The 27709-nt window shown below is 38.5% G+C and overlaps 1 protein-coding gene and 1 long non-coding RNA gene across 2 annotated transcripts in view; one reads left to right on the top strand and one right to left on the bottom strand.

The window, feature by feature from the left end:
• Positions 1 to 2085: 2085 nt before the first annotated feature.
• slc4a5b (solute carrier family 4 member 5b) overlaps positions 2086 to 27709 on the bottom strand; it is a 56498-nt gene continuing 30874 nt past the window's right edge. Inside the window, exons 18-27 of the mRNA XM_084936103.1 lie at positions 26276 to 26467; positions 24942 to 25055; positions 18821 to 18982; positions 18375 to 18553; positions 18093 to 18165; positions 17940 to 18008; positions 15090 to 15263; positions 13264 to 13428; positions 7669 to 7721; positions 2086 to 2356 (exon numbers count right to left, since the gene is read on the bottom strand). Of these exons, the coding sequence (XP_084792229.1) occupies positions 2086 to 2356; positions 7669 to 7721; positions 13264 to 13428; positions 15090 to 15263; positions 17940 to 18008; positions 18093 to 18165; positions 18375 to 18553; positions 18821 to 18982; positions 24942 to 25055; positions 26276 to 26467 (1452 nt within the window). The remainder of the gene's footprint in view (positions 2357 to 7668; positions 7722 to 13263; positions 13429 to 15089; positions 15264 to 17939; positions 18009 to 18092; positions 18166 to 18374; positions 18554 to 18820; positions 18983 to 24941; positions 25056 to 26275; positions 26468 to 27709) is intronic.
• On the top strand, positions 2294 to 18917 carry LOC146384212 (uncharacterized). The gene is made up of 4 exons (XR_014800823.1): positions 2294 to 2369; positions 2751 to 2823; positions 13351 to 13440; positions 18809 to 18917. It is a non-coding gene; the product is annotated as an uncharacterized LOC146384212 (long non-coding RNA).

The raw sequence follows: 27709 nt of genomic DNA, 5'->3' as shown, positions 1-27709 counted from the left end.
TTATCTTTCCTGAAAAGTGTCTGGCAGTTTCCTCACCGACTAAATTACTTTCATGAAACTGTATTTCTTTTTCCAAAACTGCATTAAAAACTGCAAACCGTGTAAATGCACTCAAAATTGCAGTTTTGTGGTTTTAATGGTTTTGGTTAAAGTGATTTTGATTAAATGTAAAATAATCAGTGTAGAACGGACAGACTGAGAGCAAGTTTGAGTGTTATCAGTGAAAAAGATGCAGATCTTTGTAAAGACTGGCAAAACAGTCACCCTGGAATGTTGAGAACTTGAAGGCTAAGATCCTGACCAGCACAGGATCATCTTTGCATTCCTGAACCCTTTCTGACTACAACATGCAGAAGGAGTCCAGCCTCTACCTAGTGCTTGATCTCCGTGGAGGAAGCATAGAAAGAGATGTGTGCCTATTCCAGTGTCCAAAGTAGAGATGGACCGATCCAATATTACGTATCGTTATCGGTCCGATACTGACGTAAATTACTGGATCGGATATCGGAGAGAAATAAAAAATGTAATCCGATCCATTAAAGATCAAAAAAGCACCTCACAAAACTTGAAACACGGCGTAACTCAGCTCATAACCGTAGCATGTCGGAGCAGTGTGCTCACGTGATAGAGCAGCTGTGTGTATTTGGACTGTTAAGTCTAATATACCCTAGTAAGCTATAGTACTTTTTCCTTTGGGAAGGTACCATCTGTGCAGTCTGCAATTCTGTTGAAGAAAGATGTTGAATCTATTGAATTATTCTTGAAAAATAATTTAATTCTGTGCATTTTTTTTCACACTGCATCAAATTAAAGTTGATTACGTCGATTAAGCATCATGAGGTGGAGGGTGGGGGGTGGTTCCCTATTTTTTTTTGCTGGGAGTTTGCAACCCTATTAGTTAGGTTGCTTAATATTTCTGCTAAGTACTCTTTAAAATACCAGAACAGGGAGGATGGAGTAGGTTTAAGTTTATTAGATTGATCAGTATTGCTGAACTATGAAATATTTTGGGTGCAGTGTATTTTTTACATACAGGTATAACAGAATAGCTTTAGTGTTGTTGTTTATTTAAACTTGAGCATGACCTTATACAAAATGCAGCAATATATAAAAAAAAAACAGTTTTATTGATTAAAAAACACACTATATCAGATTCATATCGGTATCGGCAGATATCCAAATTTATGATATCGGTATCGGACATAAAAAAGTGGTATCGTGCCATCTCTAGTCCAAAGTACTCCTCATTCTATGTCTCAATTCATTAAAAATAAAATTCCAATGAAGTTTACCATTTGTAAATTTTACGTTAACTAAAACTGAAAGTTCACAGGTTTGGTTGTCTAAAATTTAGATAGCTTCTGTCACTTCTGAACCTTCCACTGGGATTTTTTTTTTTTGTACCACTGAACTGGAAGGTTCAGGAAGGTACATCACAGATTCATACATGAGCTAAAACTGCTTCAGAAAATGTAATGGGTCAAATAAGGCATCGACTGGTGTTGTAGATGGCATGCCATTGCATTGAACTGACTCTTTCATTAGCTGTGATTAGAAGGCCAAGATGTATTTTCAAATTTAATGAACACTCCGCTGCATGCTATCATTTGCTTTAAAAATTGAGATTTCATATTTATATTACAGAAAGTACTGCATTATACAGTACATTAAGTATCATTTATTCTAAATACAAGTAGGGAAACTGGGGAAAGCATTACCTGACAAGAAAATGAATTGCATGAACGCTGTTATGACAAAAACAAACCAAAAGCTTTTAAATGGATGTTTCTTTTTTAATTTTTTAGATCAGGGTTTTACATCAGAAATGCGCATAAACATGTAGATCATGACCACTCATCAAATACACTGACCTATTAAACTGACCTATTTATCAGTTATCTAATTGCTTCAGAGAGGGATTGTGCATTCATTAATATGCTTTGGTTTTTCTCGTTGGAACTACAAGAAGCTGGTTTCCAAAGCAGACCCGGGAGCTGATAATTACAAAAAAAAACCACTTAAACGATGTTAGACATGATCTGTGATCAGTAAGCAACACTTTGCACCTTTCAGCATTGTTTGTTTTTACAAAATGGTTTCAGCACAGGAGTTGTGAAAGTGATCTTGCTTTTTCTTGCAAGATTCTTTCTCCATTTTAGGCAGTGGCCAGTCATCAGATGGGTAGAAGTTGTGCTGCTGCTGTCTGAAGTGGAAGCCAGACTCCTCGCAATCGGACTCCACACGGATGCTGACCCTGGGCACAGGCTGGTGTTGTTGGTGTTGCAGAGGAGGGCTGAGGCTGAGTTCAGAGTCGGCACGTGAGGGGGGACAGGAGATCTTCAGGTGGAGAGTGATGCTGAGGAACAGTGGTGATGGAACACTTTTACTCTCCATGACTTTCACAGTTTCCAATTTTTAAATTTATTAGGAAATCAGACCTCAAACTGAACCAGCAGTCCTGCAACAAATCATCCTTCTGTTATGTATTTCATTATATTGTCTTTAAGGGTATCATTCATTTTATAATTTCTGGCTAAAACATATTTTTATTAGTACCAGAAAACAAAGCTTTAAATATATTTCTCTACAGTGGTTGGCAGTTACCCTCTGCAAAATGTAACCAAAGGTTTAACCACTGAGAGGCAGTGTTTAATAAGTTGGAGTGTTGAGGGTTTTCATGTGCTGTTGTTCTTTTCACTTTTGATATTTCTGTTTTGCTCCATGTCCTCAAGAGGCTTTGCTTTCCACAGGTCATAGCCACTGTGTCAACAACTGGTGATTACTCTGTGCCACAGCGGCTACATCCTGCCAGAAAACTTGAATGTGAGTGTTTTTGGCATAACCATCTGGTGTTTTGAAGCTGGAAACAAAGAGCAATGGGTCGATCTGACTGTGAAACTCAGGACTCAGGCTCATTAGCTGTCAACTTGAAACTGATCAAATCGGTCAATGAGTGTATGCTCGATAATTTTTCTGATTCCAATATTGACCATAATTTATATAATAAACTTCATGTTTGATTGATTGACCTGAAACTTGCAATTGAGTTTTCAATTTCATTAAAAAATAATTTAAGGAATTCCTAGTTATATATTACCCTCTCGCCCCTGCGGGTCCTCTACAAGAGCCCTGGGAGCTTGAGGGTCCTGCACAGTATCTTAGCTGTTCCTAGGACTGCGCTCTTCTGGACAGAGATCTCGGATGTTGTTCCTGGGATCTGCGGGAGCCACTCGCACCTAGTGCTCCAATTACCACTGGGATCACTGTTACCTTCACCCTCCACATCTTCTCGAGCTCTTGTCTGAGCCCTTGGTACTTCTTCAGCTTCTCGTGTTCCTTCTTCCTAATATTGCTTTCATTCGGTATCGCTACATCTATCACTACCGCCATCTTTCTCTGGTTTTCTACCACTACTATGTCCGGTTGGTTAGCTATCACCATTTTATCTGTCTGTATATGGAAGTCCCACTGGATCTTAGCTTGGTCATTCTCGACCACCATAGGGGGCGCTTCCTATTTTGACCTTGGAACTTGTTTCTGTATATTATGCCAGCCACTTGGTTATGGTGTTGCCCTGCATGGCATGGCGTGCATGTGATAGACCCCAGGCTCTAAGGATCTTGTGCTCAGAGCTTGTTCCTGTGCTACCATGGTTAGTGCCTCTGTGCTGTCTTTCAGTCCAGCCACTGGTAGGACTTCATGATGTCAGCCACTTCATTTATCTGCTGGTGGTACATGCCGTGCCTATCCTTCCATGATGGTATACATATATATTTATATTTTTTTGGAATGCCATTTAGGAAAATTTTATATATATATATTATTTTTAAAGAGTCTGAATAATGAACAATGAATGAACAATGAATATATTGATTGAAACCTTTATAATATAAGATATATTTACATTGTAGATTTTCACTGAAGGCATCAAAACTGTGAATGAACAGATATGGAATTATGTAGTAAACAAAAGAAGTGTGAAATAACTCAAAACATTATGGCAAGAACCATTTAGCTAAGTAAAAAGAAAAGCCAGTCCATCGTAACTTTAAGAACTGAAGGTCAATCAGTCCAGAAAATTTCTAAAACTAAAAGGATCTAAAATATAAAACATGTTTTGAGTTATTATTTTATTATTATGTTATGTTATTTTAAAGAGTGCAGTGGTGAAAACCATCAAGCACTATGATGAAACTGACTCACATGCGGACCGCTCCAGGAAAGGAAGACTAAGAGTCCTTTTTGCTTTTGAGGATGAATTCATCCAAGTCACCAGCCCCAGGAAATGGTGGCTATTTTGAAGAATCTAAAATATTAAACATGTTTTGAGTTATTTTATACGGAGCCCCGCAGGGGACATGGGAGAAAAAAAAATTAAGACGGACTTTTGCGAGATCTCGCAAAACAAACTTTTGCGAGCTCTCGCAAAAGTTTTAGCCGCATTCTTCGGACGCCGGCTCGAAGCCGACCGGGAGGTCAAGGCACGATGTGCCGGGAAAGCGGTGTTCCTCCCGGCTTTAGTAGGTCTCGACCTCCCATTAGCTCGAAGCTAACGGGAAGAATGCGGCTAAAACTTTTGCGAGATCTCGCAAAAGTTTTGCGAGATCCCGAGTTTGTTTTGCGAGAGCTTGCAAAAGTTTTGCGAGATCCCGAGTTTGTTTTGCGAGAGCTCGCAAAAGTTTTGCGAGATCCCGAGTTTGTTTTGCGAGATCTCGCAAAAGTCCGTCTTAATTTTTTTTTCTCCCATGTCCCCTCCGGGGCTCCGTAATTTTACACTTTTTTGTTTACTGCATAATTCCATATGTGTTCAGGGAACGCAAAATGGGTTAACAATTTAAAGCTGTTCTGCAGTAATGGAGGTTGATCAAACCTTGAAATTTGGTGCTACTAATTTCTACAGGTGTTCCACTTTTCTGGAATACTTACAACTCTCTCTGTCTGCATAAAAGCAGTGTTGAAACACACTGTGGTACCGTACCCTCATGAGCATCAGTAGAACAGCATTCTACTTCATAAAGGAGTGTTTTGCTACAAGAATTGTGAGAAAAAGGCAATAAACAATGGAAGCGAGACAGACCATCACTTAAACACTAACAGTTAAAAATGTAGGTCTTTCTTACAGAGAAATTGCAAAGAAAGTTAAGGTGTCAGTGAGTACAGTTTCCTTCACCATCAAAAGGCACTCAGGAACTGGGGCAAACTCAAACAGGAAGAGGTCTTGCAGACCCGAAGACATAACTAAATCAGAGGACAAGTTTCTGAGAGTTAACGGCTTGCCTGATAGGCAGCTCACATGACAACAGCTTCAAAGCACAGCTTAGTGAAGAGAAGACTTTGAGCTGCAGGTTTGACAGGATGAGTTGCAGCAAGAAAGCCATTGCTAAGGCATGAATGATGATGATAATTTTATTAAAAAAAAAACAGGGAAAAAAAGCTTGTCTGTCTTTCTGTTCTTTCATTATAAAAGATGGATATAGCTACTGTGACATCCTCCATTGGTTTCTAAAGTCTAATACCGAAGTCTCAACACATTTTTCACTGTCACCATCTTTTTAAAAATGGATTTATATCTGATCATAACAAAACAAGCAGTAAAAAAATTGTTTTTCTGGGCTATAGTGTTTAGCACAGAAAAAAAACCAAGTCTAACCTTAGCTCACTAACCCACTAACTAACCAGCTCACTAACCCTCAAAACATCACTGCTGTTTTTTAGTTTAGTTTTTGTTGTTTATTTCTTACATTTGAATCCAAAGTTACAGTACAGCATGTTGCACATACTTTTTTTCAAAAAAGATTTCAGTCGCAAAATTATATATATAGATACCAACTGTATAACTAATTTTCTGCTAACTTCTAATCAGCTGGATCTCGTAAATCCTCTCGGATTCCTAAATGCTGCAGTTTATTGTGACAGCTGGGGGATCATGTTATTGGAGCTAAAATGGACCATTTTTAACGTATTTGAAATGGCTAATGACATCAGGCTAAGTGGACTGAGCTGTGTGGATGCATATTCAGTCAAAAGCTTCACTTCATCACAAAACTCTGAGAAAAGATTGCAGGACTGTTGTATCAGACTACTAGTTTGAGCTAAACGGAGTGTCATGTGCACATAAACAAGATGTATAACGGAATCTTTGAGTTGCATCTATTTAAAAATGTAATTTGTTTTGCATTAGTGAAGGTGAAGTGTGTTTTTTTTTAAGTTACATTTTTTATCCCAGACTTCAACATGATTCAGATACACCTGCTAAGATCATACTTAAAGGAAAAACATGTTAAGATGGAGGTCCATTCTCAAATTGGCTTCAAATGTTTGGGGTATTTACTGTTTCAGATTAAAACATCCTAAATTAAATGTTTATAGCTATGGTTTGCAGGATTAAAGAAGAAATCTCATCACCAAGGATTATCAGTTTACTACATGGTATCTTGAAATTGTTTTTGTGGCCTTACAGGATCCCTGGAGTGATTTTGGAAAGAGGCACAAACACAGTCTCTGGGGGTCACAATCACCGATAAATGGCAGGATTGTAGCAGAAGGTGTATCTGGCATAAAATCTGTGTAACATGATTGAAGCAGCGTGGGATAGTCTTGAGAACAGAACAAAAGGCAGAAAGGTCCAAAGAAGACCTTTGAATGTCCTTCAAGATGCCTTTAGAAGTTTTCTCTACGACACTTAAATAAATAACTGAAAGCTGCCTCAGTGGCTTTAATTTCCATTCATGTTTGCACATGTTTGAATAAAGCACTGCACCCCTTTCCCAGTTTTCTAACAAAATGTAAAGAAATGAGGGGTGGCTCGAGATTTTTCACATTACAGTAGATAGATTTTTTTTGGGGGGGAATAAAGTCATAATGGTCATTTCTTCATCTTCTCGTCTTAATTAGTTTTGAAGAGTTTAAAATGATTTCAATGCACTATTCAATGCAATATTGTACAACAAGTAACTTTAACTTACTTTGTTTTTGAAAAAACTGATTTCTTTTAAGTGTTATACAACTTTGGGAAAACTGGGCTAAAATTCAGTGAAAATAGTAAAATAAAAAATAATAATAATTTTTGCAGTCACAAACTTACGAACAGTATTTATAGCAGGAATCAGAGCAAAGCTATAAAACAATTGTCACGTATTACCAATGGCTCCGATTTCACTCCTATTGGTATCAAAATGTCACAGTTGACAACACACGTTTTGCTTATAACTTCTTGCTGTTAACAAAATCACAAACTTACAGTAATGGAGATAGCTGTCAAATACCAAACATACAGATCTGCATAGAAATAACAATAATAATAATAACAATTAAAATAACAGTTTCATACACTGCACTATACAGTTTCTATGAAAGTGCACTGGATTACATCTCCGTTATCTATATACTCCATTGTCTATATACTCTATATCTTTCCAATACAGAAACATCACAAGCTTTCAAACATAAGCTCTACAAATAAAAATGTCTAAGTCTATGATCATCTAAATCATCACCCTACATACTAGGGATAGAAATACAATACAGAAGCTGATAATTCAATGAAATGTGTGTTTCTTATTTATAACTGTGTTTTGTGGTCTGGAAATAACAGTTTTGTCCCCAATGTTCCTGTCAGGTGAATATATCAGATCACTGTAGGGCACGTGCAATTTCAGCACACAGTACCTGTGGTCTAGCTCATTTTGATCAGATGTGACTGTTGAGTAAGGGTTCATCTCCTGTAAGAAGCCACATGCACACATATGGACAGAGAACATATGCACAAAACAACACCAAACAAGCATACACAGGCATGTAAACAGATAACATAAATACAAACACAGAAACACAAGAAATTATTAAGTACATTCACTGAAAACTGGCAGATACTGTGCTTTACTTCAACAGTCAAAGTGAAATCTACAAAAGATCCAATGTCACAAACAAGATCGATTGCTGTTTGCACCTCATCTGTGTTAGTTAATAACACTGAATATTTACAACATAAATTATGCTGACACATAGGTAATAGAAATGATTAGTGTACTCACAATCTGAGGATAGGCTTTGGGTGGGAGAGTTATTTTGGGAAAGGTCTGACTTTGAGTGGGGCTTTGTGGTCTCCATGTGAGTCTTCACTGGAGGGTTTGCAGAGCTGTCAGGCTAAGTGACAAAAAGAGGAAGCAGTTGGCATGCAGGAGAAATTAGAATCTTAAAGGATAAGACTTGATGTTTTTATTAGAGACCTTAAAACCCAGGTACACCAGCATACAGCAGCACGCAGCAACCATCACTCCTGTTAACAAGTCATCTACCTTAAAGTGTCTCAGACCTATCACCTTAATGTCTGCAGTAACTAAATGCTTCGAGAGGCTGATCCTGCAACAAATAAAGGCCTCCCTCCCACAAAACCTAGACTGTCATCAGTTTTCCAACAGCACAAACAGATCGACAGAGGACGCCATTGCCACAGCCCTCGACACAGAGAAATTTGCCACCTAGAGCAACCAGGAAACTGTCAGAATACAGTTCAGTGGTCACTACCGTTATTATTCTTGGAATCCTGGTTGACAACCTGATTAACATCAGTTTACCCCCCTCCACCTGTGCCTGGATGAGGGACTCTCCACCCAAGACTGTCATCAGGCTGGGCCCTGGCTGCTCCAGTCTGCATGCCAAGTATCCTTGGGCAAGGTACTAACCCCAAGCTGCTCTCCGATACATCCATTGAGTAGGCAAAAGGATGGTTCCACAGTGTGCGGCCTCAACTTTAAAACATGGAGGAGGAAGTGTGATGGTTTGGAGCTGTTTTACTGGATCTAGGGTTGGTGAGGGGCACCCTGAACCAAAACAGCTACCACAGCATTCTGCAGCGTAATGCAATACCCTCTGGTATACGCCTAGTTGGACAACAAGATAATGACCCAAAACATAAGTCTAAGCTATGCCAGAACTACCGCAGAAAAAAAGAAGAAGATTGTAAGTTCGAAAACATGGCACAACCAGCACAGACTCCATACGTAAACCCCATTGAGGTGGTTTGGGATGAACTGGACAGTAGAGTGAAAGCAAAGCAACCTTCATGTGCCACACATGAAGGTTGCAAAAGGAACTTGTGCAACAAATATGTGTAGAACTTTCTGAAGACTATTTGATTTCTATTGTAGGAAGAATGCCACAGATGTGTTCAGCTGTTATATCTGCCAAAGGTGGCTACTACTACTGAGTCCAAAGTTTAGAATACATTTTGGTCTGATAATTTATTCCATTATTTCTTTTTTAAATCGCAATTGCTTATTTGTATTATGCTTTCATTTCAGAGTGCAGTGAGACATTAAAGTACATAATATTCTGAAAAAAACAGGAAAAATTGGATGTTCTATCCTTCAAGATCAGGTACTCTAGCAGCTTAGGAGCAGCCTAGGAGCTTGAGGGTCCTGTGCAGTATCTTTGATGTTCCTGGGACTGCGCTCTTCTGGACAGGATGTTGTTCCTGGGATCTGATGGAGCAACTCACCTAGCTTGAGGGTCACTCCCCCGAGTGCTCCGATTACCACTGGGACCACTGTTACTTTCACCCTCCACATCTTCTTGAGCTCTTCTCTGAGCCCTTGGTACTTCTCCAGCCTCATGTTCCTTCTCCCTGATGTTGCTGTCATTCGGTATGTCCGGTTGGTTAGCCATCACCATTTTGTCCGTCTGTATCTGGAAGTCCCACAGTATCTTAACTTGGTCATTCTCGACCACCCTGACCTCCCATGTCTACCTTGGGACTTCCAGGCCATACTCAGCTCAAATGTTTCTGTATATTATGCCAGCCACTTGGTTCTGGCCTTCCATGTATGCCCTGCCTACAAGCATCTTGCGCCCTGCTGTTATGTCTCTGGGGCATCTTTACAGAACCTGCACCTAAGGTCTTGCCTTGCGTGATAGACCCCAGCCTCTATGGATCTTGTACTTAGAGCTTGTACTATCATGATTAGTGTGTCTATGCTGTCTTTTGTCCAGCTTTGTCCAACCACTGGTAGGTTTTCTGGATGTCAGCCAGTTCCTCTATCTGCCGGTGGTACATACTGCGAAGGGGCCTCTCCTTCTATGATGGTTTCCTCTCTTGCTCCTCTTTCTTGGGTTTCTGCTGTCTGAGGCGGCAGACTGAGAACATGGTCAGTCAAGGCCATCTTCCTGAAATACTCGTGAATGTTCATTGTCTCATCCTGGACTGTGGTTCTGATACTCACTAGTCCCTGGCCTCCTTGCTTCCACTTAGTGTACAATCTCAGTATGCTGGACTTGGGGTGAAACCCTCAATGCATGGTCAGGACCTTCCTGGTCTTGATGTCAGTGGCTTCCATCTCCTCCTTCTATTATCCCAGCAGGGTACCTGATCATGGGCAGGTCGTAGGTGTTGATAGCCCAGATCTTATTCTTACCATTCAGCTGACTCCTCAGATCTTGCCTGACCATCTGCAGGTACTTAGTGGTTGCAGCTTTCCTAGCAGCCTCTTCGTGGTTCCAATTTGCCTGTGGGAGTCCCAGGTAGTTGTAGCTGTCCTCTATGTCTGCAATGTTGCCTTCTGGTAGTACAGTCGCCTCAGTTCTGACTACCTTCCCTCTCTTCTTTACCATCTGATTTCACTTCTCCAGTCTGAATGACTTTCTGACCTCTTTGCATCCTGGTGGTGTGGATCAGTGAATCGAAGTCACATTCACTCTGGGCATATAGCGTTTTGTCTTCCATGTAGATCACTGCTCCATTCCGTAGTCGGTACCTGTAGCCAGTCTTGTCAGTGATCTCACTGAGGGGGTTCCGGCCTATGCAGAACAGCAGTGGGGACAGAGTATGTCCTTGGTAGATCCCACACTTGATGGTAACTTGTGCTATGGGATTGAAGTTTCCAAGGCCTGAGGTATGGAGAGCTTGCTGTACTTCTTAGGCACCTTTCTGCAGCTCTGATAGTTAGCTAACTTCCCTCCATGGCCTTTGGTCTCCTTCTACTGCTCTTTGTTGCTGTTTATCTTGCAGCCAAGCACCTCACTGATCACTGCTGCTGTGGAGCAGATCAGCTGGTTAGTCTCAGTATGGTCGTAGGGGGTATTGCCGAGCTTGAAGGATAGACTGCCCGCAGGGACAAGAGGGGATTCTTTTGCACGCACGCACGCACATTCCACATAATGTGGAGTAGTAGCCGGGGATAAAAGGATTTGACACCCAACCTTATGTGTTAAAAAGGTGTTGAAAATGGCCAAACTCATAAAACAGAACTTTTCCTTATCTGCTAGTAAATAGATCCTTTTTATTGTTAATCAAAGGTAAATCAAAGCAATAAGTCTGATCAGTATCTTAATAGAGAGATGTCTGATTATTGAACTGAATCTGGTGTCTAGATTTTGTGTGTGTAGACATGATCCATCATCAACTTTTTTATTCAAGTTTGAGTTTGAGAAGATAACAACTATGTCATCAACCCATCATTATATTTTTCATCAAGAAAGTAGTTTTAAATGTTGTGAGGGGTAAACACAGAATTATGATTCGTATGTGAATTTGCTGATAGTTAATTATGCACAATAATGATCAGAACACAATCAGTAAATATAAAGACATTTGATTTTGCCTAAAGATGATTAATAGGAATAGAAAGTTAAAAAAAAGGAAAATAATGAGTTTAGGGACAGGCGCAACTCGGGGCTTAGCTGACAGCCTGTATAGAAATGGCCTTGAGAAATATGAGAGTGAGTCCGTGTGTGAGTAAATGAGAGCACACACAAGACACAACACTCTTAATGCCTGACTTTTAAAGTGTTCTATTTAGTGAGAAAGGGGATTGTATTGTATTTATTCTATAGAGTAAACTGTGACTGACAAACACAGAGTTTTAAAGAGAAACATATTTGAATTAAAAGGGACTATGCTAAAGTGAACGTGCTAATGAAATCTCAACTGAAGCCTATTCACATGTGACTGAATGTTCAAATGTAATGAAATTGTCCATGTTAAAAGAGAGAAATAGAAAGAGGGAATAAGGTGGGTTGAAGATCAGTGAATCTCATGTAAACACACACTTAGTTGGCTAGATATTAAGAGAGAGAGAGAGAGAGGGGTGGGGAGTGGGCACTTAATTGGGATGCCTGGAGGCAATCTGGGTCAGTCTCCAGCACCCTGCAAGATGAGTAGTTCGAAAGGTTGGATTCCATAAGTTCGTTGTTGGAGATTCCAGCAGAGGCGCCAAGGCGTTAAGTGTTGGAAAACCAGGACACACTGATGAGAAATATATATGTATATATATACATATATACATATATATATGGTGAACTTACAGAGGCACAGTGTTCCAACATTCAGAAGAAGGAACTGCTCTCATGGCTAGAAATTACATTTTTTAAATTCATGTTTTCATGTTGTAAATTCTTTTTTGAATCTGCATGCTCCATCTGCCTGTTACTTTGCTGCTGAACACCTGAATTTCCCTAATGAGCGACAATAAAGGATATTTCTGTTCTATTTGTATTCTAACTCGGCCATAATTGGATCTCAACTCCAGCCCACATCAGCTGATGTTTCAGCATATATCCTTCCACAGATTTTCAAATCTCAGATAGGGCCATTTCAGTTCCTTCAGCCGCAACAAGCTGCTTTGCAACCCACATCCACTCCTGCTCTCCACTTACTTTCATGTCTATTTTCATGGATGATCGCTTTGGTCTGTGCTGGGTTTCTGACTGAACTGAAGAGTGTAGTTTATTAACTGTGTTGCACAATTCAGGAAAACATCTCCCCCAGGCGTGAATAGCAGAGGCTTATGAGACAAGAATTTCAGTTTTTCAGTGAACTGGGCAAAGTTAATACTGCTAATAGTGACCAAGCTAAAGATACTAATAAAAATGTGATCAATAACACCAAGCTTATCCTTTAAAGCCATCAGTGGGCATCACTTGTGCTTCTACACAGCTGTCAAGCAACCCTTTTAGTATGGACAAAGACTTGGATGAAGCATAAATACAAAGGGTACACATAAGCAAACACACTGTTTCTAAAGGTTGGAACAAAGTGGGAGAGGTGAAAGATGTACTGAAAAGATGATGGACAGACAGGAAGACTGTAGTAAGAGGGAATGAAGTGCCTTTCAGCAACACTGTGGGAGAGGAGAAACATACAGTATTAGTTAGAGAAAATAAACCCGGGATCGACACAACCACAGCAGATGGAGTGACACACACTTAAATACACAGTTAATACTAAGAAAGACAGATCCACACTTGACAAATAGTGCATTTCCTCACCTCCTCATCACTCTCAGGCTCTGGTGCTTTCTTGTCTTTCTTCTTCTTCTTCTCATCTTCCTTCTTCTTCTTGTCTTTGTCTGGCAGGATATCATCCAGCCAGGCCAAATCATGTTGTGAGAACATCAAATCCAGCAGCTTCCGTACAACCATGAGACCGAGAATCTACAAAACCAGGTAGATTAACATTATCTTGTCATTGTTGTAAATCGCCGCTATATAAATAATACACAATTGAAGAGAGTTGTACTACTACTAATACAATTATTATTATCATATCAGTGAATGAGGCCCAGTGGCTCAGTAGCAGACTTTCTGAAATAGAGGGGCCTGGGTTCGAGTCTGCTCTAGACCATTTCTAAATAAAGTAAGTTAACAAGTAAAAATGATACGCCTTGGAGAGATCATTTTAAAGTTGGTTTTGATGTGACAAAAACCAACTTGTACAAGCAACATTACATTTTTCATTGTTTTGTACAATGTTTAATGGATTAATTTTCAGTACTTAGTTGTATTTGGGAATCATTTGGAGAATATTTTTACAAAACAGTGTTTTATCTTCAGGTTTTCATATGACAAAAGAAAGAAGAAAAAAAGGACGACTGATGAATTTTTTCCAGGGTCAATCCAATTTGGCAATCTACTTGAGTAGAAAATATTAGATTGATAATGGACGAAATTCTGACTGTGTGCAGCTTTTCAAGAGTGATGTTGAAATATAAGTATTATTTCAAAATGGATGAGCTGGAGGTTTTTCAAAATATTTGGGACTATAAAGGTAGTCTGTTTACATTAAATAATTCTGAACTTTTATTTAGGAATGTGTCGATTTGAGCTGAATGTTTATATGGATCACTATTAAGTGAATAAATGCGTTTTTAAAATCAAATCAATATCTGTCAGATTTCCTGTCTACTCTTTGCCATATCAGAGTAGACAGAAAATATGAAAAAAGAAATGAAAAGAAAAAACTACAAAGCTTTAGAGTAGAAAATAAGGCAGTTTTTCTAGCTATCCTCTTCAAAATTTAACAAAAACTTTCATCACTAGGAGCAGCATTTTAATGTTTTTGAATGTGTGATACTGTTTGAACAAGCACATAACAAATATGCTTGTCACATTTCCAGGGGTGAGGGGAGGAAGCCAGTACAAAAAGAAACACTAATTATTTTGGAAGGTAAAACATGGAAATTTACAAAAGGTTCCAAACAGGACCAATAAAATAAGTCAATAGGACATTCTTAAAGGTCACTGAATATTATTTAAATCAAGCTAAAGTTATTAGCTGCATCATAACCGGAATGTAACCTTTTTTCAGTACAACTGTAATTCCTGCTTTCTGCTTTTTGAGTAAATGATGATAGAAAAGCATCTGTTTCGACATATTTTTTTGTTCACGTCAGAGGACGTGCAAGACAGTTTACTCCGTTTAGCTTTACTTTTAGCCTGAATAATTTTTAGTTTAGTAGCTATACAATGACCCTTCTTGGTAGTTTAGTTTGATAAATTGTTCCTGTAGCTCAGTAAGTATAGCAGATCATCTACTGATCGGAAGGTTGATGGTTCCATCCTGGGCTGTTCCAGTCTGAATCCCACATATCCTCGGGCAAGATACAAACCCCAAGTTGCTCTTTGACGATTCCATCAGAGTATGAATGTGCGTGATTAGTAGATGGAAAGCATGTAAGCATAGAAGAAGTGCTTGTGTGAATGGGTGAATGAGGAGGCAAGTTGTATACAGTGCTTTGAGTGGTCTGGGAGCATAGAATGATGCTATGTAAGAATCAGTTCATTTACCCAAACAGAAGAACACAGAACACCCTCACCATTACTGGGAAGATGATGGCCAGAAATGTAGACTTAAGGATCCAGAGAACAGCCAGACACACAATCTGGACTAGGGTGAAAAGGTGGACGCGTCTCATAGGGACATGACGCAGGAAGGAGAAGTCTGGCTGGTGTTTGGGCGGCATTAGATACAGCTTGATGCGCTCCCAGAACTGGAACAAAGAAATCGAGAAAATATTTTAAGGTATTCTTTTATTTAGTGTTTTAGAGATGAAACAAGGATTACACCAGTCTAGCAAGCTTGGAAAGAAAGTGTCTCACTCCTCCTCCTAGATGAGAGGTGAAGTGTAATAGTTAATACTTAACGCAGTCCCGTCACTTTCTTTCCAAGCTCCTTAGATTACTATGATCTGGAAGACTGAGAACCTACAGACATGGGGATTACAGATTAATTAAAAAACTAGCACCCAACTATATTCAAGAAGAGGTCAGTAAAATTTCTACAGCATTCTTATAGGCACCTGGGCATTATTTTTAGACAGATGCACTAAGACAATAGACAAACTATCTCAATCCAGACTGCAAAAAACCTTTTTTAAGCTGAGTTGATGATTAATTAACCTCTACCGAGTTACTGCTTTGGTTTAGTGATCCAGCCCTAACTATAAGCTTTTTTAAAAAAGGGAAAGTTTTAAGCCTAATCTTAAAAGTAGAGAGGCTGTCTGTCTCCTGAATCCAAACTAGGACCTGGTTCCAAAGAAGAGGGGCCTGAGCCCATTTTTCTTTTAAGTGTCCTAGGAACCACAATTAAGCCAGCATTCTGAGAACAAAATGCTCTGTTTGGGTGATATATCACTATGAGGTCTTTAAGAGAAGATTGGGCCTGATTATTCAAGACCCTCCATGCGAGTAGCAGGAATTTAAATGCAGTTCTATATTTAGGCAATGAAGTATAGGCAAAGTATACTCTTTTTCTAGTCTCTGTTTTTAGAACATCCTGATGATAATGAATTAGTAGTCCAGTCCAGAAGTAATAAATGGATGAACTAGTTTTTCAGCATCACTCTGAGACAGGATGTTTCTAAGAGATTGTGCAAAAATGGAAGAAAGCACTCTTACATTCTTAATATTCTCATTAAAGGTGGTCATAAATGACTGCAAATTTTTCAGTGTTTCTGGAGCCCCAGGTAATGCCATCTAGAGTAAGCATCTGGTTGGATACCATATTTCTAAGATTTTTAGGGCAGAGTAAAATAACCTCAGTTTTATCTGAATTTAGAAGCAGAACATTATGTCATCCAGGAAATCACCAGAAATGAAAAATTCCAATTATTCCTTATATTCCATTCCTAAATCTTCTAATGTTGCTGCCTAAGTTAAATTTGTATAATGTAAACAGAATTAGTCCTAGCAAGGAACCCTGTGGAACTCCACAATTAACCTCAGTGTGTAAAGAGGACTCTCCATTTACATGAACACATTGGAATCTATTACATTTCAATTTGCAGATTCTAATTTGATATGATCTTTAATGCCTACAACATGCTCTAATTGCTTTAATAAAATATTAAGGTCAACTGCATCGAACACTGTGCTGAGGTGTGGCAGGACAAGTAGAGATGATTCCACCATCAAAGGCCATCAGATCACTTCTAACCTTCACTAACACTGTTAATTTAATTTGATGAACTCCTAAACTTGACTGAAACTCTTTAAATAAACCATTACTCTGCAGTTGAAGATTTTTTCAGAGATTTGAGATTGACCTTTAATTAGCTTAGACATCTGTGTCAAGTGATGATGGCTTTTCAAGTAACGGTTTAATTACTGCCGCCTTTGAAGGCCTGTGGCACATAGCTGATTAATAGAGAATAGAGAACTAATAGAGTAAATTTAAATGTTATTAGGAAGTGATGAGAGAAATGAGGAATTTCAGAGAATACTGTTAAATATTCTATTTCTATGCCATGTGTTCCACAGGGTTCAGTGCAAGGACTGCATATCATGTGCACATTATATATGCTTCCCCTAGGCAGTATCATTAGAAGGCATAACATACAATTTCACTGCTACACAGACGATACCCAGCATTGTCTATACATGAAGCCAGATGAAACACACCAAATGGTTAACCTGCAGAAATATCTTAAAAAATATAAAGACTCATTGATGATGATCTAATTTTTTACTTCAAAATTCAGATAAAACTGAGGTAATTGTACTCAGCCCTAAAAATCTTAGAAACATACTGTCTAACCAGATACTTAGTCTTGATGGATATCCTATCCATTCTTTCTGTTTTCTCTCTAATATTGTAGGGTCTTTACCTTATAATATAAAGCACCTTGAAGCAACTCTTGTTGTGATTTGGTGCTATATAAATAAAACTGAATTGAGTTTAAGTGCTTTAATTGATCTGTCAATTATATTATATTATATGTTATTATAAACTCATTCATTTCCTTAAGCTTGTACAATCTGGCCCTCTGAGAAAAAACAAAATTGTCGTCCACCTTTTTCTCTTCCAGAAAATAACAAGTGATTTGAGTGTAGAACAAGCTCTGTAGTATAAGCATTTGAAAATAGGATTTGTGTGAAAATGTTACACATTACAAACACAAATTACTTTTGACTTTAGACAGTCTTGGCAAAATTGCTGTCAGCTGCTATATCTGCCTATCAAGTAAAGGTCACATGGTGTTTGAAAATGAATGAGTTTACACTGAAAAAGACTATGGATTTTTGTTATTCCTGTTTTCTGCTTGTGTCTGATTTTTCATTTATGCACCATTTTCTTTTAATATATATTGGCATATAGATTATAGTTTCCATGAAGAAAAATATGGAGAGAAAAAAAATATATATATATGTATTTTTTTGTAGTATACCTGGATGCCACTCAGTGAAGCCACTCCCATGTAGAGGAAGACTCCATAAAGGACAGGCATGGGGATGTACTGAATTGAACAGAACATACATTTTAAAATAAAACCAATATAAACTTTCTACTGACACCACATCAGTCTCATCTACGAACTTACCTGAAGTATAGGTGCAAGAAAGACTGAGAGTCCTGTTAGGACAAACACCAAAGTGCCTGTCAACCTCTGCTCTCTGGAAGTGAAGAATCAAAAGCATAGCATAAAACTTTATTCTAGGTCCACACAAAATGATGATTTAGGCAATCAGAAACCACACAGACCTTAATTTGAAATAAGGACTCTCTTTTTTATGCAGTCTATCTTTAAGATCTCAAAAGTGAAGTAAGCATTTTCACTTTTCACCATCTTAAGCCTTCCTTAAGCCAGCAGGGGATGTCCCACCTGACTCCAAGGAACTGTGGTTGCTCTCCAGGGGCACTAGATTCACTCTCCATCTTCAGTGAGTCGATATGAGCAATGGAGATCACAGTGGCTGCTACATACCATGGCATGCCCATGAAAGAACACACAGCCATCAGCACACCTACCCAGAACAGGTCCAAGTGGTAGCCACAGCTTTTCTGAAATTGGGTGCAATAACGGGAAATTACCCAGAAGATCCACTCCCCATGTAATCCTGAACTGTGTAAACAGTTCAAAAATTACCAAAAACACAAATAATACATTTGCTTTAAATTTGAGTATCACAAAGCATCATGACACTTTCATTGCTTTAGTATAGTAATGTATTGAATATCTATAACTGTTAACATTTAGGCAGAATTTTTTTTAATTTACTCTATATATTTATCTCTTCTGTGACCATTTCATCTTAGGTGTTTGCAGACCTTTAATTTGTTTTCCTTGCGGTTGACAATGACAGCACTAATCTGCTGGTCCATGAAGATGAGGATGGTGACCAGAAGAGCAGGAACGAAACTGGCCACACACCACCACCAGGGGTTCTTACCAAAGGGCATCACCAGCCAGCCCCGGTCACTACGTGTAGGCTGTATAACAACAAAGAAGAAATATTGGTAACACTTTATAATAAGTGCACACTATTAAGCATTAGTTAATCATCTGTTAAATATTTTATATTTCAAACCTATATAAATACAGTGAAACTACCATACTAGCAGAAAATAGTGAAAGAGGAAATCTGAGAATTGTGTTAGGTTACAACAGCAAAATAAAAATTGTGCAGATCATTTATTAAGTAAAAGTCATGCATATGCTAGAAAACGCTCGTCTCAGCCACTGTGATTATGTCCATTTCTTTCTAGACTACCATTTTAAACCCATTAATCTGCCATTTGGCCATTTTACTTTTTCAGGGGTGGAACAGTGAGGATTCACCTTTTATCAGATGTTGACCTGATGATAGCAATTAAGGTGCCATTTACTGAATAAATGATATTTGTCTAGTATGCCATATTACTTTTGCATTAAAGAACAGAGACTTTTAAATAATCCTTTTTTATATATAATGAAGAGATATGTTTTCTGGACACAAAAAGGGAAACATGGAAAAAAAAGCAACAAAATTGGCTATCGGCCAAATTGTTATTTTAGACACTAAAAAAGAATTGCACATTTTATCTCTGTATGTTTTATAAACATGTACATGTTGAGCTGCACATATAAACAATAGCATATTTATATAGCTTGGATAATTTCTATGGGTTTGTAAAATTCCATTCTAAGTGGGCCAGTGCCATACCTTAATTGAACTATTTAAGTCTTTTCTTTTTGATATTAAATTATTTTAAAAAGTGACTACAGTTGCCATACACACTCATTGGTTGTATAGGTATACCTGTTAAAATGCGCACATATCTAGCACAAATATCTAATCAAATTTTCTTCCAGAAAATAACAAGTGATTTGAGTGTAGAACAAGCTCTATAATATAAGCATTTGAAAATGCAATTTGTGTGAAAATGTGACAGATACAAGCACAAATTACTTCTGACTATGCTATAACTCAATTGAATTAAGATTATAGACTTTGTCAAAAAGACCTGCTGATGTTCAAAGTAAGATTGGAAAATGTTCCCTGGTATGATGAGTGATTATTCTCCTTTGATCAGAATTTGGCCCAAACAGCATGAAAGCATGATTCACTCTTGCCTTGCATCAGTGGTTCAGGTTGCTGCTGGTGATCACTTCCTGGCACATTTTGGGCACTACCTGACAGCCTACCTGAGTATTATTGCTGACCTTGTCCATCCCTTTAGGACCACAGTGTACTGTATCCTAGTAGCATGAGCTGGTAGCACCTGCTACCAGCATGATAACTCTCCATGTCATAAAACCCAGCTCACGTCAAACTAGTTTCTTTGTGACAGTGTGTTCACTGGACTCAAATGGCCTCCAGCATCGCATGTCAATCCAATCCGGTCGTTAAGTCTGACGTCACTAGCCGTGTCTGGGCCTAAACTCCGCTGCAGGTCCATATATCAAATGATCACTTTGGCATTACTGAGAGTTGAAAAACTGTCTAAAGTCTTTCATCTTTAATAAAATGATCAGCGTTCTGCTCTACCAGGTGTAACAATTGAGTTTAACATCCAGGCATCCATGAAAACGGAATTTATGACATTTAACGGAGTTAGAAGTTAGCTCGCTAGCTTCTATCTAAATACAATATAGCATGTCCTGACTGCGGGGTTTTGGAAACAAATTAAAACGTACAGCTCTGTTATCACTTCCAACATAAATGAAGACAGAAAACTAAACAGCAGTGACGTTTGTAGGGTTACTGAAGTTTGGCTAGCTGGTATATAATGATGTGCTACGTGACTGCTAGCGACACAGCTATGTTAGCATAATATAAACAAGCTAACTTTTTTTCCACTCGATAAAAGTTAACGTGAGTGTTCTCGGTGGTCAGGAACAAATGTAATCGCATGGCAGGATGCTGTAAAAGGACCAAACTTCAGCCAGGAGAACAACTGAGATAATCCATCCACAATACGAGGTTAGTCATTCATATTCTGCTGCATGGGCTGGGCTGTAGTTACATCCTAAGGTTTTAAAAACTGAGCTTAAATAAATGATTAGCGGTAATAAAAGCCGAGGGAGGTCAACAGTGATCACTGACTGTTTTAGGAGCTTTTTGAGATTAAATAGAAGAAAATACATAATATTAAACATGTTAACAACACAAAAGCCATATTAAACGCAGACTACTTTAGGCCCGGAAGTAGGATTCGTCACGTCATCACTTAACGACCGGATAGAGCACCTTTCAGATGTGCTGAAATGGGATGGGATCAGTGTTGCCAACTCCTCAGTAAGGAAAATCGCTATTGGTTGTCCTAAAAGTCGCTAAAAGTCGCTAGAAGTCGCTAAATGACGTCATCGCCTAATTTGCATAATTGATCATGCTAATCTAATTGTAACCTATGTTGTTGGAGAGAGAAATATCATCGTGGAAGAGACACAAAGTGAGTAAAAAACGTCCTAAATGCATTTAGAGTTTATTTAGAACTACAAATTAAATTTCTTTTAGCAATTATTGTTTTTTTTAATGTCACAATTCCAACCCTGCTCCTTTACCCGGGCTTGGACCGGCAAAAGTGAGCCGAAATAGGCACTCTGGTGGAGTTACTTTGTGTGTGTGTTTATAAGTAGTTTTAAACCTTGTGATCCAGAAAACAGCATAACAGTAATAGAGTAAAAGAAGAACTGACTGCGTTTCAGCACCCGCTGCTTGTTGAGAGTAAAAGCGATACGCGCTTTCACGTCTTTTTTTAGCGACTTTCTTTAGAAAAAAAGTCGCTAAGGGGTCTGAAAACTCGCTAAATATAGCGACAAAGTCGCCAAGTTGGCAACACTGGATGGGATATTCCAATGTGTAGTCTATAAATCTTCAACAACTGTGTGATGCCATCATGTTAATATGGATTAAAATCTCTGAATGCTTCTAACACCTTGTCTAAAAAGAAGGCTACTGGCCATTTTTAATTTTCTTAAGATGTTTCAGTTTTCATCCAAATGCCTTCTTTAGTTCTAAAACCAAAATATGTAAAGTCCCAGGTATTTAAACCCTTTTAGGGGTTGTTCCCTTTAAAGGTGGCTGTTGACCCATTATTGATCTTTCCTCCTGGGAAAGGGAATATTATGGTTTAAAACAAAACATATCCATGTGTTAGAATGGCCCAGTCAAAGTCCAGATCTAAATCCAATCGAGAATCTGTGGCAAGATCTGAAAACTGCTGTTCACAAACGCTGTCCATCTAATCTGACCGAGCTGGAACTGTTTTGCAAAGAAGAATGGGCAAGCATTTCAGTCTCTAGATGTGCAAAGCTGGTAGAGACATACCCTAAAAGACTGGCAGCTGTAATTGCAGCAAAAGGTGGTTCTACAAAGTATTGACTCAGGGGGCTGAATAATTACGCACACCCCACTTTTCAGTTATTTATTTGTAATAAATGTTTGGAATCATGTATGATTTTCGTTCCACTTCTCACATGTACAGCACTTTGTATTGGTCTTTCACATGGAATTCCAATAAAATTGATTCATGTTTGTGGCTGTAATGTGACAAAATGTGGAAAAGTTCAAGGGGGCCAAATACTTTTGCAAGCCACTGTAGCACTTTTCTACTCTCCTGGAGTACTCAAAGGGTTCTATACAATATGCCACATTCACCCAATCACACCCATTCTCACAAGCACTTTCTCTAAACAGAGTGCTTTCTAACTACATTCACACACATTCACACTCCGATAGATGCATAACTTGCATACTTGACATGCAGACTGGAGGAGCCAGGGATCAAACTACCAGCCTTCCGATTAGTAGGTTACCCGCTCTACCTGATGTCATCCAGTAGCTAGGTGCTAGTGCCGCTTAGGTGCTTGTAAATTCTGTAGGTGGCCGATTTCATACTGATAATAATAGGTCTAACTGGGACTCCTTTGTGGATCTTTTGAGGGTATATATACAGGGTATAGCATCCCCTGGGGTAAAGGTGGTGGTATGTAGGATGGTCTACATGGTTAATGTCCACATTTTGGACTAAAAAAATGGATGGTTTGAAACAGGAATAAAAGAAGCAATCTATATCCACTTCGAAGGACCATCATTCATCAGACTTATTGGCTTACGACACAAAATGTCAGACATCTTCAATTCAATTTTATTTATATAATCACCTCAAGACGCTTTATATTGCAAGGACTCTACAACAATACAGACAAAATCCCACAATTAAATGATCTCGTTTGAGCAACAACTTGGCAAGAGTGGGGGGGGGGAAACTCCCTTTTAACAGGAAGAAACCTCCGGCAGAACAAGGCTCAAGGAGGGACAGCCATCTGCCACGACTGGTTGATGGGAAGAAGACAGGGCAAAAGACGCACTGTGGATGAGAGCCAGAGATTAATAACTCATGAGTAAATGCAGAGTGGTGTATAACAGTGAGTGAAAAGAGGTGAGAGAAGGAGAAACGTTCAGCGCATTATGTGAAGCCCCCAGCAGCTTAACCTAATTGCAGCATAACAAAAGAAGGATTCGGGGTCACCTGATCCACTGCTAATAATAAGCTTTGTCAAAAAGAAAAGTTTTAAGCCTAAACTTAAAAGCAGAAAGTGTGCCTGCACATCATTAATAGTGGGCCAATGACTACCTTCTAAGGGACAACCTCCAGTAGGGCTTAAATACCTGGAACTCTTCACCTATCCGTTTTAAAACTGAAGAAGCCTGAGAGTTGAAACATATTCCAAAAGCTTAAAGTCCAATTTTCTTAGCCTACCATGAGTTGGATGAATGAGAACCTACATAAACATATTTTCCACCAACTTGTTGAATCTATCCTACAAAGCATTAAGACTAAAGCTAAAATGGGGTTTACATTGCAAGGCATATCTAATAAAGTGTCCAGTGAATGTAAACCTGAAATAGTTCCCTCTAAAGAGCTATACATAGGTAGCGATATTGGAAGCATAATTCATATCATGTTAGAAGTATAAAAACTTCCAATATGATAACAACAATATAACAGCAACTACATTAAAAGTTATTTTCTAACCATTGCTAGCATGCACCCAGAATTAAGGAGGGAAAAAACCCAAAATTAAACACATGTATATGTCTTAGCGACAGTATTCAAGATATCATTTTCAGACTTTGTGTAATGGTCAAAACCAGTAACAGTTTGAGCTGATTTAACTTAGGTGAAAATTGGGTCAAGGACACAGCACATGTGAAAATCAGTAAAAATGTTATATAAACCACTATTTTATGGTTTTTAAAATTCACATTAATATACTAGGCCTCGGTGGACATGAGTACCATTTGATGCAGAGTACTATTTGATCTTCACAGTTAAGGTTCAAGGTCGAAGTTGATATTGGGAAAAAAAAAATTCAAGGAAACATATTGAGTAATTTTTTATATGAAACGACATGGAGAGAGATGTATTTCTATTTTTTCTATGCGATGACCTATGACATCAGAATAATGCCATGAAGTTTTGCAAAAATCACACACTGCATGGTAAATGGTAAATAGACTGGTTCTTATCTTGTACTTTTTTACTCTACCTGAGCATTCAAAGCGCTTTATACAACAATGTACTTTAGACTGCTTTCAGTATATATTAAAATCTCAATTTTTTACAGCTTATAGAAGCCAAAGATTTTAGCCAATTCTGGTCCAAACATATAGGTAAACTTTTTTTCTTTTCCAATACAACATTATGACTTCATAATGACACAAAGAGATGAATATACTGCAAAAGATTTCCATATTGTTCTGACATCAGCACAAATGATCTACGAAAGCAATGTCATAATTGGGGATTTCCACATTACCAATGCTGACATCAGTTTTAGTATAGCTCTTGCTGCTTGGGGGGAGTTGGGCTCATTGAGTGCTCTTGTTAGAAGTATAATTATTCTTTGAAGTGACAGGATATATTTTTTTTTTTAAAAATAATTTTGTGAAAAATCAAATACCTTGAACTCTGTTGGCACGATAAGTTTGGGTGTGTCTAACCCCATCAGCATATCGAGACCCACAAAGGACATGATTGACATGAAGATGGCAAAGTCACTGATTAGCTTCCTCAGCTATAGGTCAGCCCATATACAATTACACAGGACAAAAGGAGGGCAAAGACAAATGTGCACAGTAAAAGTGATGACGGGAAACATACGTTTAAGTATAAGAAAGTGGTAGATACATGAGGAAAGCAAGACAGTGAAAAGAGAAAAGAGATTATTTACTCAGTTAAAGTGTAAAATTGATCAAACCACACACTCCAAATCCTGTTTAGATGTGTAAACAACTACATTGCTGAGGAAAGAATTGAGTGGCCAGCAGTGTCCTAAGAACAAGGTCTGACAAGATGAGAGAGGTATTTAGGAAAGGGTGGACCTTGAGTTCAGTGGGTACGTGCAGTTTGGGTGTGTCCAGCGCCAACAGACAATCCAACCCACAGAAGACCAGGATAGAAATGATGATGGCAAAATCACTGATCAGTGTGCGAAGCTGGAGCACATACGTGGAAAGCAGTGGGTGGGGGGGAGACAACATGGAGAGAACATTCTGGTAAACATATGGAAGTGTAAGTTTGGTTGTCTGGATAACGAGCACATACTGTGTAGGTGAAGTTTTAAAGTAAAACACTGGCAATATTCTACATTTCTAATGAGTATATTTAGATGAACTACGTAAGTCTCCAGACGTTTGGCAGACGTTTGGATGTCTTCTTGCAGTATGATGGCATTTGTCTTTGCCTATAAGGCACTTCCCATGATTCATTTTATTGAGAACAATTTAACACTCACTCTAAATCTTGTGAGAAATTGAAAGTGCTTCTGTTTATAGTAGCCAAACAATACTTTATTATTGCTCATCTGTTCCAAAGTCTCATTGGTATTTAGTTGTTGCTCTTCATTTTCATCATGCAACCTTACAGAAGTATACAAGTTTGGATGTTTTCAGTCCTCTGTGAAGCCTAAGTGCTTGCATGAAAACTGAAAACTGAACCATTCAGATGCTAAAATAGCTAAACAAGCAGCTCATCTCACTTAAAGAGGCTGTAAAACTAGCCTTTTAGTCTAAGTGACTGATTATTGTAAAAATGAGTTTTACAATAGCCTACTTGGTAGATCTTTTTGACCTTAAAAGGAATATCACCAGCGTTGTTCTTTAAATGTCACTACTTTGATGCTGTTATTATAGGCATAACATCAAATTAAAGGAAACCAGCATTTCACATGCAGGAATTAAAGGCAGCCTGGGAGAGTTTTCTTCCTGCAGTTATTGAGTATAAGGATTTGCTTACCTTTGTTGGGAAGTAGCGGCTAAACTTGAACTTCTTAAGAGAAACTGTCATGGAGTAGGTGCCAAAGAAGAGGATGAAGGACATGAGGGCCAGGTCAGGAACATACTTACAGGAGTTCCCCACCAGCATACCACCATACTTGACACATTCTTTCTTACTCAGCTGACTCCAGTCCAGATCTGTTAAGTTAAACTAAAAACGACAACGGCAGAAGGAGAAGCAAAAGTAGAGAATCGAGAGGATGAAGGATGGGGGGTTCAAGAAACGAAGAGATGAGGAAGGAAGAAGCATAGCAGAGAAGGGAAAATTGATGGATAGGTAGCGGAGTGGAGAAAAAGCAGACACAAGAAAGAGAAAAAAAAACAAGCAATAACAAAAGAAAAAAACACAACACATATAACTGAAAGCCACAGTGCTTTCTGATACCTGGATTAACACCCCTGTCTTGGCCCATATTTATCAAGAAACTGGACTCAATTATAGGAATCACACAGAACTTCATTCTAGACCTTTACATTATTTTTTTAAAAAATGTTGCCACATAGGAGAAAGCATTTGTATCCCAGCTTTATGAAATTTAGAGTTGCAAATTAAAAATCATGATGGAATTTGTATCCTTTTCCTGCTGCTTTCTGAGGAATAGACTAACACTTTTAAATAATGCTTAATGGTATTATACAGTTTTTTAAAAGCTGTATAATAATCAGGGTAGCCATCAGAAAAATCTGCTTTAAAAACAATGTTTGACTTCCAGCCAGCCGAGGTCACCTATAGTCAGTATCAGTACACTGAATCTGAGTATTGAAACACTCTAAAATAACCATCTTTAAACACAAGTCAGGTAAAGCTATTCATTTAATGTAGGTTAATAACAGAGCAAAATTTCATCATCATTCATCCAAGAACTGTGAAGCTTTGAGGATCTAATCACACACTATCATTGTTCAATACAGTATGTCCAGCTCTCTGCACAAGTTTATGAGTAGCTGGGCCCAGGGGAAGAGTGCGTGTGCTACATGGCGTGTGCTAACAGCCATATATGATCCTGTGAAATGCAGCAATCTCTTCACTCAGAGGATTGCAAATCTGCAAGCCAGCTCTATTTCATGTTGTCTCTGACCATGCCACTGACCATGCTGGAGATGCGAGCCAAAACTGAATCAGAGGACAAGTTTCTGAGAGTTAACAGCTTGCGTGATAGGCAGCTCGCAGGACAACAGCTTGAAGCACAGCTTAATAGTGGTCATAGTAAGCAAGCCTCAGTTTCAACTGTGAAGAGAAGACTTCGAGCTCAGGTTTGACAGGATGAGCTGCAGCAAGAAAGCCATTGGTAAAAAGTCAGAATAAGACAAAGAGGCTTTCCTGGGACATGAAACATTGCCATTGGACTACTGAAGACTGGAAGAAGGTATTATGGACTGATCAATCAAAATT

This window comes from Perissodus microlepis, chromosome 7 (genome assembly GCF_051167445.1).
Source record: "Perissodus microlepis isolate ML-2025 ecotype Zambia chromosome 7, ASM5116744v1, whole genome shotgun sequence".
Lineage (NCBI taxonomy): Eukaryota > Metazoa > Chordata > Actinopteri > Cichliformes > Cichlidae > Perissodus > Perissodus microlepis.
This window is presented reverse-complemented; position numbering and strand designations above follow the sequence as displayed.